This window comes from Pelmatolapia mariae, linkage group LG14 (genome assembly GCF_036321145.2).
Source record: "Pelmatolapia mariae isolate MD_Pm_ZW linkage group LG14, Pm_UMD_F_2, whole genome shotgun sequence".
Classification (NCBI taxonomy): Eukaryota; Metazoa; Chordata; class Actinopteri; order Cichliformes; family Cichlidae; genus Pelmatolapia; species Pelmatolapia mariae.
In genome coordinates, this window is record NC_086239.1 from 12,126,148 (window position 1) to 12,139,586 (window position 13,439).

The 13,439-nt window shown below is 42.4% G+C and overlaps 1 protein-coding gene across 1 annotated transcript in view; it reads right to left on the reverse strand.

Moving 5' to 3' along the window:
• Positions 1-13,439, reverse strand: part of clpb (ClpB family mitochondrial disaggregase) — a 33,121-nt gene that overhangs the window by 11,449 nt on the left and 8,233 nt on the right. Inside the window, exons 4-7 of the mRNA XM_063492733.1 lie at positions 10,917-11,020; positions 9,250-9,378; positions 4,213-4,310; positions 1,557-1,671 (exon numbers count right to left, since the gene is read on the reverse strand). Coding sequence (XP_063348803.1) covers positions 1,557-1,671; positions 4,213-4,310; positions 9,250-9,378; positions 10,917-11,020 — 446 coding nt within the window. The remainder of the gene's footprint in view (positions 1-1,556; positions 1,672-4,212; positions 4,311-9,249; positions 9,379-10,916; positions 11,021-13,439) is intronic.

The window sequence follows — 13,439 nt, forward strand, 5'->3', positions numbered from 1 at the left end:
GTTGGACATGGCGTGTATTTGCAGTCACATAACCTGGTCACTCTTTATCTCTACATCCTCCATTTATCTTCTTATCTGCAGTGCATCTCTCTTTCCTGAGTCATCTCCTCATCTCTAAATATCTACTTCCCTCCTCCTGCCAAGAGTTTGACTGATTTCTGCTCGGCTCACCTTTACAAACTGTAGATGCACATGAGATCATGTGTGCTCTAGTAGGTTCTGTATCTGTAACCGTCTCTGAGTGTTTTTTCCCTGTGTGTGTGGTTGTGTGATATATATTCACTACAATACACAGATCAATCACTACACAGATCAATAAGCTGTTCCTATTTCTCTGTGGTGATGTCTTGTACGGCTTTCGCGATAACAACAGTCATTCATCGCCTTGCCAAAGACTACAAGTCCCATGATTATCCTCCCCTTCTGACACTTATAACAACTACTGTCTTTAGTTTTATAGACAGCTGTGTAGTTTGTCTCATATCTGTAGTTTGTGTTGTTTTTTTGATGAAGTATTAGAGTTAAGCAGGTCTGGAGAGGGATGAAAGTTGTTCCCTTGTTGGTTATAAACTCTGCAGTATTTGCTCTCTCCAATGTGTTATAGACTGTAATATCAGTTTCTAGCTTTGGGAATGAGTTAATTATTTTCACAAATCTAAAACAGAAAATGTCCAACATCATAAAAATAACACACAGCCTCTCTCCCTGCTGCAGAACCCTTTCACAAACCCCCCCACAAACTCATCTGCAGATCAATACAGTACATGGCCTCCATGGATGCCTGGTGTAATATCAGCTCTTTACTGTCGGTTGTGTTATTGTGCTCTAACTCATCCTCCCTCCCTTCCTCTAAGCACTAAACATACTCTCTGTCTTTCTGTCAGAGCTACAAGCTTTCTGGTTCTCAGATACTTCCCTGTATTCTCCCATCTTTGTCCCTGTATCTTTTAGTTTTATATTTTTTTTTATTCTTTCGCCCATCCCATCCTCTCTTGTTTACATCTGTTTGCCCATCCCCAACAGTAGTGTTTGAGGACAAACAGTGGAGATTCAGGAGGTGCATTAATGTTTCAAAGAGCAAGAAGGAAAGGACAGGAGAGTGAAGGGGAGAGATGTAGATCAAAAACAAGAGACCCAGAGATAGAGCTGATGGAGAAAAAGAAGAACAGAGACAGAGGGGGGAGAGCACAAAGCTGGAGAGAAACAAGGAGGAGAAGGGGGGGTCTGTAGTATGTCTCCTCTCTCTGTAATCGCGTTAACTGGCGGCTCCAAGCCTGGCCTCTTCAGCTGTCACGCACAAATACACACACACGCACACAGCACCTGTGTACGCCTGACAGACAGCTCATTCATCACAATTAACCAATTACAGCCTCCGCAGGTCTGTACGAACCCGCCTACTGCTGGTGGAAAAGGCAGGAGAACAGGAGAAAGATGTAAGAGGAGTCGCCCTCCTTGACGTAAATATGTTGAAGGAAACAAAGAAAAGTGAAACAAAGGCAGTGATGTTTTGTATTTTTGTGTATTTACTCACTCAGGAGTATCTGTGCGTTTACCTGAAGCCACCGTATTGATGGCCCCCTCCTGTCCAATGATGTGCTCCTTCAGCCTCCTCTCCAGGGGGAACCTCCTCCTTTCCTCTGCCTCTCGCCGAGCCTGTAACTCCAGAAACTAGGTGGAGATAAAGAAAAGGAGAAGAGAGTGAATGAATCTGGAAGAGAAGGGAGTGAAAATGAATAAGCAGCTCTTAAACAAACAAAGGCTGTGCTTCTGTCCCTCTCCATCTCTTTATCATCGCCTCTTAGCCAGTGGGGCATGTCACTTTTCCTGCTCACGTTGTTATTGTTATTAATTTTCTCCTTTGTGCAAACTTGGGGATCTTCATTAAGAAAGCATGAATTAAATATCTTAAACTCCTTTAGACCTTTTTGCGTCTGGTCTGAGAAAACCAGACCAGGCATTGTTCTTCTAATTTTCTATTGCTGTATTGGTGATCCCGTGTGAAATGTAGCCTCAGTTTCCTGTTCTTAGCAGACACTAGCGGCACCCAGGCTGGTTTTCTGCTGCTATAGCCCATCAAGGGGTTTCAAGGTTTAGCGTATGTGCATTCATAGATGTTCTTCTGCATGCCTCTCTTGTAAAGAATGGTTATTTGAGTTACTCTTGCATTCCCATCAGCTCAGAGCTGATGCTCACTGCATATTTTCTCTTTTTTGGACGACTTGAACCCCAAAGATGTATGTGTGGAAAAAAAATTCGCAGTAGATCATCAATTCCATCAATCCTCTCTGACACCAACAACCACACTACATTCAGTCACCTAAATCCCCTTTCTTCCTCATTCTGATGCTTATTTTGAACTTCAGCAGGTCGTCTTGACATGGCTAAAGGCATTGAGCTTCTGCGTTATGATTGGCTGATCATATAATTATGTTAACAAGAAGTTAAATAAGTGTATCTGCCATTACAGTTGCCTGGTATCCCTGAATATAATTGAAAAAACCTCTAAATAAGAATCTCATATAGATACAACTACATCACAGTTTCTTTTTCATTTCTAGGTTGAAGGTTTTTCTTTGTGGAATTATTTCTTATTTAAGAGTCTAACAGAGACTGTAATGTGTGTATGGCTGTAAAATCTTTGTGGGATAAATATGATTTTAGCCTTTACACGTTTAATTAAACCCAATAGAAATGCTATTATGAAAATGTCAAACATGAAAAGTTATCATCTACGTCTTTATTTAGATCGCAAATATGAAACAGCCAAGTTTCATATTTAGTTACTCAGTAAATAAACAGAACTGTTTGCTGATTGTCGAAAATGTGATTATGTAATTAATTATATAAGAAAATCTGCAAAATAAATACAATATTCTTCAAGGATTAGGAGCCATACTTCTTAAACTGTGAAATGAACCATTTAAAATGTGTTTCTTTCATCTTAAACATCTCACTACTGTAACACTACCTTCACCTGACACTTTAGAAACATATTTTCCACTTCGAAGCAGCTATCTGCTTTCCCGTCTCTCTCCTCTTTATCAGACTACCTCCATTTCTCCGACACCCATTTCCTCTCCTCTGCTGATTTAGCTTGATCTCTCCACCTCCTCTCCTTCTTCTGTCTATTCTTTTAGCATTGCTCACACCCCCTGGTTTCTCCTCCTTTCTCTCAGCCACCCCACGACTCATTTATCCTCCTCTCTTTGTCTCCTTAGACTCCAGGTTTTTACCCTGCAGTGGAGCCAGGCTGTTTATTCTCTCTCTCCATCTTGCTTAGCTCCAGCCTGCTGTCAAGTCGGTAGATAACTACGGATAACTCGAGTTTTATTTAAGAAAAAGCCAGACCTCACGTCTACCGCTACACACCTGTGAAATACCAAGAGCTGAGCAGTGACGGGCAGAAGCCATGAAATCTCAGCACTGCCAAACTTTCCAAATAATATCAAACCACATTTTTCACGTCACAATTATGTCTTAAAGAACAAAATAAACAAACAAAAAAAAACCCTGAAATGACCTATCCTGAAAGCACTTGGCAAAGGAGAACGGGTTTCTGTAATGGCTTTCATAGAACTAATAAGCACTTTCTGTGCACCCAACCCCTGATTTAGCTTATAACTCTTTGCCAAAGAGTTTGACTTCACTGTAGGAGTCAGAGTAAAAACATCCCAACAATGAGATGCGTCATAGTTCGAGTAAAGCACATTTCATTATCATGTTTCAGAAGATTAACACAATTGACTGTTTGCACTTATGGAAAGAAAAAAAGACCCCAGTTCCTTGTATGTCTACTCATACTTGGACAATAAAGTCGATTCTTATAATTCAGAGATGATGTGAGCTTCCATTTTACATTATGAAACATCCAACACTTTTTCATACATACGCCAGAAAACTCGCTTAAACACACTTTAGCCAGTCTCTCATGTCATGATATGCGCCGATCAATGACGCAGCTTTGTTGTGGAGCACGTGTTTTTAACCCCAGTTAACCTCCACCAGCTTTCACAACTTTAATATTCAAAGCACCTGTCAGTCACAAAGCGGACTGACACAGACCTCCTGAGGAGCGTCGGCCTGTGTGCAAGAAATGTGCTGAGCTGTTCACACCAGGCTAAAGAAAACAACTGTTAATCCACATCGGGGAACCAAAAAGGAGGGTTTTTTTGCAGTTATGCAGTTTTGCATATCCTTTATGTGTTATACCTTGCCCTCCCACTCCTGCAGCAAAGTGCTCACTTCTCCCTCCTTAGCATAGGCCCGTGCTGTGTGTCCCACACCATTGGTCTGCAGGGGGTTGGCACCTGTATGACAGGAACAAACAAATTTTATAGTTAGAGAATGACATAAACTAAAACCAAATCAGCATAGGTTTCAAGGGGGAAAAAAAATGTAGTACTACAACAATATGCACAGACTTCCCTCAGCAGGAGGGTCTAAACGTCAATCGAAAAAGCTGGGCTAGGGGTGAGAGGTCACAAGGATCAGAGGTCACTGCAGTGAAGCAGGGGGGCGATGCAATGCCTCTGTAGGGGGTTTCATATCTGCAACGCGTGCCAATAACCATACAACTGCACACCAACACCCTGGACTATTATATATATGATCTATACATACTCACTGCGGGTTGCTGGAGGTTGGAGCCACTGGGACAAACACACCCACACACAGCAGGATCAAGTGGATGACACATTTCACAGAGGAATGAGGAGATAATATCACAGCACGAGTGAAGTGTGCCAGCCTGGACTGAACAGTGCTGTGCTTGTCAGTGCGGGTGGTTAGCAGTGCCTTCTGCCCTGACCTGTGCTACCACTCACTAACCAGAGTAAACTCAACACACACATGCCTCCGTGTGAACAAGTGAGTGTAAGAATACTGCGTAAAAAAACCCCAACCAAACAAAAAAAAAACCCCATGTAATATCTAATTGAATTGTCCTGGTTATGAACAACAAGACTACAATATTTAATATTTGAAAAGCACCCCTACTGTAAGTGGGACAACAATAATGTAAATGTGTTGTTCAGGTCTATGATAGGTGAATGTCCTGCTCTGCTTTGTGGGAATGTTTCAGGGCATAACTACTCCATCAAATTTGCGCTCTTCGTTACTTTATTTGTCATTAGTTTAGAGGAGTTTGACTGTAGCAGATTTAAAGTGGATGTATTGGACTCATTTCTAGTGACATTTTTATTCTTGGACTAGCTTTGCATTCACAGTTCAAAAAATAAACTAATAAAACATAAATCACCGTCTTAGATTTGGTGCAGTCCCTCATATCAGGTTTGGATAGCAGGTGGGCGAGGCTGCTGTGATCACACCCAAAGCATTTGTTTCAAATGCTCATATTACGGATACCTGCTCTGACTTCATGAATAGGACATAGTAAGTGGGGGGGGGGGGAGAGAGAGTTGGAAACAGTACTTGGAAGTGTCTAGACTTTGAATTTTGGTTAACTTTTACATATTTTAAAGTACTTTTTAAAGTAAGTTTTACTCTTTCCGCACTAAATAAGATTTACCAGAAATGAAATACATTTTTAAAAATTGAGTTTTTACCCTGAATTAATGAAGTGAACGATGGATTCAGCTTTCAACAGTCATGAACACAATGCTGCACTTCTCATGGATTTCTTCTGATTTTCTTTCTGCCACTGAGAGTCAAATGGGTTTGTGATGAGTCACAGTGTTTAACAGTCTCAGTCTTCATAAGAAGCTCGGTCTACACTGACTGACACTCATGAGAGAAAACAACATTAGTAACTTTAGTACTCTGTACTGTGATGCTGTACGGTCCACTACAAACAAGAAATCCCATCTGAACTTTTTCTTCAGAACACAGAAGAAAAAAGAAAAAAGCAAACAAACTATGTAATCAGTACAGGTGATTGTTGCTCTATTGCTCTGAGCACTGGCCGCAGAGACTAATAATCACTGTGATGATTATCGATAAACCCCTAAATTTTGTGACCTGCTCAGAAGCCATCGATCCTGACAATACGCCACAACCTCCCCCCCAAAAAAAACATGAGGCCGAAAAGCAATAAAGTACCACACACACAAGCGCCGACACCGGACATAATAAATAGCATCATTTAGGGCTTTAATATCAGGCCAACCCTCTGGGCCATAGCACTTTATAACAGGATCAACACTAACAACAGTCACACAGACAGACACACAACCCCAACTGAACACACACACACACAGGATCCCTTCATTAGGAGTGCTTTAGTTATGCCTATTAGGAGTGCCCTCCTCTTTCCCATTTCCTCCTCCCTCTCTTTCAGTGCAGCTGGTGGGAGAGAGCCCCTGCTGGTCTTTATGCATGCGTGTGTGTGTGTGTGTGTCTTTGTGTGCGTCTGCGAGCATGTGTGTCTCCTCTGGCCTCTTACCACCTACAGAGCTGTCCATTACTCAGTGCCCCTGGCCACAGGCCCGATGTGGAGCCTGGGGAGAAACTAGAGAGCCTCTGCAGGTAGGGTGAGGGACTGTGTGGCGAAGTGAAGCCTGAGGGTGGGCCTGGAGACTGTGATGGATGGAGATGTGAGTGGAGGGCCGGCTAAGGCCAAAAGAGCAAACCCACAGCTAGTAGAGTTACACAGATGAACACAAACACAAGGGAAATAACAAGGCTCAGTGTGTACATACATGAAAGGAAGATGACACACAAAATAGCAAACACACACACACACGCACGCACACACACACACACACACACACACACACACACACACACACACACGCACACACACACCAAAATCCACATAGATGTCCTGAAGCTGTGACAGTTCATAAGATTTTTTTTGTGATGATGTAAAAAAGAAAAAAAAAGATGGATAGGATGCTACAAATGGAAAATGGCTTAAAGGAAAGAAGGATACCGGAAGCTCGTATGAGGAGGGAAAAAAAATGAAACATGCACAAGAAACTTCTGTAAAAGTCTAATTACACTCACATTTGCACGGGATCACACACGCACGGCAACATGTGATTGAGGGCGCGTGATGCCACAAATGCTATTGGCGGCGATGGTGGCGCCAACCCTGCACAGGCCCAGCCGGGCAAGCGACAACCAAGCCCGTCTTTAATCCGATTGTCCTAAAACAAATGTCTCTGCTTCGTGAAATTTCTTACCTTTTTAATTCAAAAATGCGTCTGCAGAACATTTGATCGAGTTAGTTGAGGTGATTTGTTTAAGCGTACGGAGTGCTTACAGAGGCAGGGGTGAGACGGAGAGACAGGCTGACAGAGCTTCAGATGCATCATCCATCATAAACATAAACAAGACATTAATACAAGCTCCCGTGTATCTGCGTGTGTGCGTTTCACTGAGCGTAGAGTGATCCTAAAATGGAGTGTTTTTAGATTAAAAGCCTAATCGACCTAAAAGACGACAACAAACAACAACCTCACCAAAGCAAGTTTAAAAAAAGAAAAAGAGAAAAAAAAGGCATCCACAAACTGAAACAAGAATACCAGATGGATGAAATCATACTTGAATATATGAATACTTTAATTAATCATATGGGGGCCTGAGTGCACTATCATACATGGTCACACACACACACACGTAAACTCCCACACACAAAGACTCACACTTCCTGTGCTTGTGGAGCTACCCCAAGGGCATGTTCTACGAGGAGGTCACAGTTCAACGAGGCCTAGCTTGTTTAAGAGCTGCTCGCCTGGAAACTGAGGGGGATACTCTGCCTCCAGGGTCTGCGTGTGTGTAATAGTGGCGCTGAGTCAACGGCAGGTGTGAGTGTAACGGGGGGTGGGGTGCCAAGGAAGCAGAGAAGTAATCAATTTCAAATGAGTTTTGTAATGCTGTTTATATCAGTCGCAGGGGATGCGTTCAAGTGATGATATCTGAAAAGCTGGTGGAGGTGAAACTGCTTTTAGCTTTAAAGACGGAACGAGAACTATTCCGTTTAATAATCAAAGAAAAAGGTCTAAGAGATTTATGGTTTCTCTCTTAAACTGACTGTTACTCTTGAATTAAGCTGTCAGTAAACAAACTTGCATATATTCAGGGTCTTGCATTATGTATTTTACGAGAAATTGCGATTTAACTATTTAGATTTATTTACATATATTTAATATCAGATTACCATAATTACATTAACAACAAAAAATATTAAAGGCAGCCATCACCACAAATGATTTGGTCAACATTAAGATCACTATTATTGGACATTACTACTCATCAACCTTTGAAAAATAGTGCATTTGATGTACATTTCATTTAACTTGACTTATAATTCTAAATTAAAAAAAAACATTAAAAAAAAAGAAAACATCCCACAGCGTGGCAGGGAGTGAGTCTGGATTAAAGTTAAAGAAAGTTATTACAATGATCATTTTATTCAAATTATCTCAGTTTAGTCATTTTTGGAAGGTAAAATTGCTCATGAAATGAAACATTAACTGCCCCGCCTACTTTTAACAATAGTGACTCTTTCAGATTTGTCTAGTTGGAAAAAGGGAACCAAAAACTGTTTTGTTTTGTTTTTTCCCACTCAATCCCATTTTCACCTGAACTATGGCTAACAGTGTGTCACAGTTCAGGTAAGAATTTGCAAATTTACATTTAAAAGCCTCTTTAGAGAATTAAAGTGCCATTTGACCTGACTTATCAAGATCACTGAAAGGTATGATTACAAACATATTTATTCATTTAGATTCCCATTAGCCACCGCAACAGCAGACGCTAACATATGGAAATATTATACTACAATGTGAATACATTAACTAAATAAAGAAATATGATAAAAATATCTGCCTGAAAACATCACCTCCACAGAAGATGGAGCAAACTGTCAAACTATCAACAACTCAAACTTCTCCCTCCAGTGGACACTATAATCTGTCAGTTGTGTTTGCCGAGGCTGACAGAGTGTAGCCTCAGGAAAGGCAGACTGAGTTCACCTAGGTAAGAGCTACTAAAATCCTCCGCCCACTGTACAGTGGGCGCGCAGGATTGAGGAGTGTATATAAAATAAAGGTGGAGACTGCCACACAGCTTGGCAGTTATTTGACTTTAATAATACCTAAGATATTCTCTATTAAAAATTGCACCTGTAAGGCATCAGACTGCAGAGCAACAAAGCAAAACACGTGGAGGCTGCTGCATCTGTCATCAACTTTACTTCTCTTACGCTGACACTCTGAGGCCCCCCGTGGACTCAAAGGTGGGCAGTGATGGGACGGTTGTAATGATTCGGGAACGGTAACGTACCAGCCTCAAGCAGCATGCGTACAGCGCGTGGGTCATCTGCCAGCGTAGCATAGTGAAGCGCTGTGCAGCCACGGAAACCAGCCCTGCTGCTCAGCCTGCTGCTGAACTCGTCCTCTCTGGACACCAAGACTGCAGAGAGCGGACACGAGGAGACAGAGAGGAGGAAGAACAATTAGAACCACAAGCTGCTTTTTCTGTGCAGAACGTGCACAGGTTGGCTCCCAAAATACAATAAAATAAAAACAAAACCAAAAAGTCTGAGGGGAAAATCACTCATTTGCTGCTAAATTTTAATTTTAAATACTTCTCTACACCAATATTAAAGTTAAAAAAAAAGAAAAGACAGTCTTAGTGAATTTAGAGTTAAGAGGAATTTAAGGAAATGCACTAATTCCTCAAAGCTGCAAATAGGATAGTTATTACATGAAGCTGAACACCGTATACTCCCTGGACCTGAAAAAGATATTACAATGAATAACAAACTACTTTGGCTTTAAACGTTACAGCATCGAAATCCGGGGGAGCTTCCTATAATCTAACCACAGACAATGGAAGACTCCAGAAACTGCGACGAAGACAACATTGCTTTTATAAAATTATCTTTCTTGTTTCCAGCTTTGGAATAGTTGTTCATTTGAGCAGATTTAAGCTTAACTGTCCGACACGATAGCAATAATGCGAGTTGTGTTTTAGGGTCTCTCTTGCTTTGCTCCTTACTAATAATGGAGATACTCTATCATTCTCTCCTTACTTCTTTTTCATAACAGCACTCATCTCGTGCCACTCCTTCATCATCCATTTTTATTTTTTCTTCCCACCTCCTTCCTCTCCTCCTCAGTGTCCATCAATTCCTTTCATCGCTTGCACCCTCTTTCTCCCTCCCCGCTCTCTCTATCCCAGTAACTTTGTCTCATCCATTTCCTGACTTCCTCTCCCTCCCTCATCATCCTACCCATTTCCTTCAATCCCTCCCTCTCTCCATCACTCCCTCAAACATCCGCATCTTCTTCCTTCTCCTCCATCTCTAGACATCTTTTTTTCAGAGTATCCCTCTTTTCCTTCTCCCTTGCTTCATCAGTCTTTCCCTCCCTTTATCTATCCCACTCTTTTTCTCTAGCTCTCTGCAGTGTTTGTGTGTGTGCGCGTGTGTGTGTGTGAGAGACAAGGCGGGATAATCATAGCTAACCCAATAAAGCGTCGCACAGGCCCCCCTAGCCCATCCATCAGTGTGCGTCTGGGAAACGCTTCCCCACGCTACGCCGGCCCCACGCGGACCCAAACCTGACAGCCATATAAATGTCTGCAATATACATATCCCATATAAATATGTCTGCAGAAACCCAACACAGACTGGAGGGGTGGGTGGGGGGTGGGGGGGGTGGGGGGGTAAAGAGTGTGTGTGTGTGTGTTTGTGTGCATGTGCACCATTGTTCCTGTGTGTGTGTGTGTGTGAGACTGTACAGCTCAGAAGAAAAGCAAATAAAAAAAATACAAAAGAAAAAAACACCACTTGTCAGAGGACAAATAAAACAAATAATACGCAAAGAATCAAACATGTACATAAATGCAAATTTTTATGCAAATTATACTCATAATACTTGGTTTACACGCTTTGGGTTCATATGTGTAATATAACAACTCTGCTCTGTTTCCCACCCCCTCCTCACCTTCCAGTGAGTGGATCCCTTTCTCCCGTGATGTGTCGTAAACATTGTTGAAGTGATCACCGGCATTTGGGTCGGCACCAGCTTCAAGTAAGACTTTCACCACGCTGAAAAGCAACAAAACACAGAGGCACACGTTTAAAAACACGTCCGCACACCCAGAACCTTGTATTAAATAAACGCAGACATGCACACAGATGAGCTTTAACACCATAATATTTCAGTGTTCATGCGGTGGATGCCAGTTTTTCTTGGCTTGTTGTTGTCCATATAATTATTTCCACATTAGGAGGATGACAGATTTTAAAATAGGTTTTCCTTTCTTTGGGAAGTCTCTCTCTCTCTCTCTCTTTCTTTCTCAAAGAGTAATAATGCGCCTTTGGGTTCAGATGTCTGATCAACACTTTCATGGATTTTATGGATTGTCTCTTTTTCATAGGAATATCTGGGACAATCTCGCAGCAAAGCAAGCAGTGCCTAAATCAAGATAAAAACTAGGGGGGGGTCAGTGATGTGTATAAAATTCATCTGTCAGAATGTGTTTTTTTTATTATTATTATTGTCACATGTTTTAACTTTATATTTGGTACCAATAAAGGTTGAAGATGGAGCTGTCAGGAAGGAGGGAAAGAGGAGGTTTGTGGATGCAGTGAGGAAGACATGTAGAGGATGGTAGGTGTTACACAAGAGAGCAAGGGACAGGGTGAGATGGAGGCAGATGATATCCTGTGACGACTCCTAAAGTGCGGAGGAGAAGAAGGAGAATAAGGACGAGGACAAGGAGGTGGGGGAGGAAATGGAGGAGAAGAAGGCTGCGGGAGTACAGGATGAGGAGAGGAAGCCAAAAGGAAGAGAAGAAGAAGAAGGTGGGGGAGAAAAAAAGGGGGAGGAAAAGCAGGCGGCAGTAGAGCAGGACACGGCCAACGAACAAGGAGCCAGAGGAGAAGAAGGTGGTGAAGGACAAGGAGAAGGCGGCGGCAATATAGGAGGAGGAACCAAAAAGAAGGCAAAGGCAGAATTGGAAGAGGAGGAGAAAAACAAGAAGGGAGGCAGAGGAGGAGAAGGTGGAGAAGAAGAAGTCAGAAATAGAGAAGAAGAAAAATAAGCCAGTAGAGAAGGAGACGAACGCGGCATTGAAGGAGGAAGTAGAAGAGAAAGAGGACAGAGATGAGGAAAAAGGAGGAGGAACAAGGCAAAGAACGGTCTGATACCCTCAGAGCTACAGTTACCTCTACATGAAGTGTGGGACGCCCTTCATCTCACTGTGTGTGATGTATTTGAATTAGATATTTCTATTTGCTAAAAACATGTGGAGATAAATCTGCATCAGCACATACGGACTCACAAGGTGGCATCACAGGAAGAGCACACACACTGGATGTGAAACACACTTGTGACGTGCTCCATCCAAAAAGTGTGCAAGCGTTGCCTTGAAGCGGTATTTATTGCTTTGCAGCAGCTTTTACATTTCCTCTTATTTGGTGGATATGTCAAAGTGTTTCTGAATTGGCAGCGTCACGCATGTAAACACTGACATGTTAAAAAGCCCGCATACATATCTTATCAGCTGCTGCAGTTGCAACACTTGCCACTGACCACAATATCTGTTAATTAAATGTTTTGTTACACATGAACAGAGCTCTGCTTCTGTCCCATCACCAAATATAACCTTGACCTTTACACAAAGGTCGTGCAAATATCCAATTCCTCGACTGCCTGTGACACTTTCGCCTGATTCACACCCGTCTATTCTGTCTCGTTATGGTGGATACACCCCACTAGTCACTTCCTTCTATCGCGCCTTCATTACACATTTGTCGGCCTCGTAACATGTACATATGTGCACACTGAAGGGGGCAGGGGTCGGACCCCATTTCCGGCACCGTTGGGGGAGTGTAACCGAGTGGGTGTTCGTGTGTAGGCCTTCATTGGAGCGTACCGCCTTATAGAACAAACAGGAGTACCTCGGCAACACCACTCACTGTGACCCGTCAGATGTTTCAGGTCTCCCTGTCTGCAGGACACACTATCACATAAACCCACACTTAGTCCACTGTGAAGGCAAGCAGTAGCTTTCACATTGAGTCACAGATGAGCACAAATGTACACACAAAAACTAGCCAGCTAGTCGGTGAACACAGAGAGACAGAGAGAGAGGCGGTGGCCGAAACATGAACCCTGCTGGTACGCTGCTGATGCTTCTGCCATTAAACCTGTGACCACGTAATGTGGCCTGGGAGGGAGAGATGGATCGCTTGCAGCTAAATGGTTGTGGCAGTGGCCTGAAAGGGCTTAAATAGAGTAAAATGACCATTCATAGGAGGATGAGGTGGAGCTGACTATGTAACAGGCTGAAGCCCTGCTAGGAGAACCTGTGCTCTTAAAATGAGAATGGACGAGTGAAACTAACTCTTATATAAGATCAGTTGAAATTAAATATCTTATTCATTTGTGGCATTATAAACAAAAGTACAGGTTTTTTAAAAAAAAGATAATTTAGCAGAAATTTAGAAGCAGATATTGATT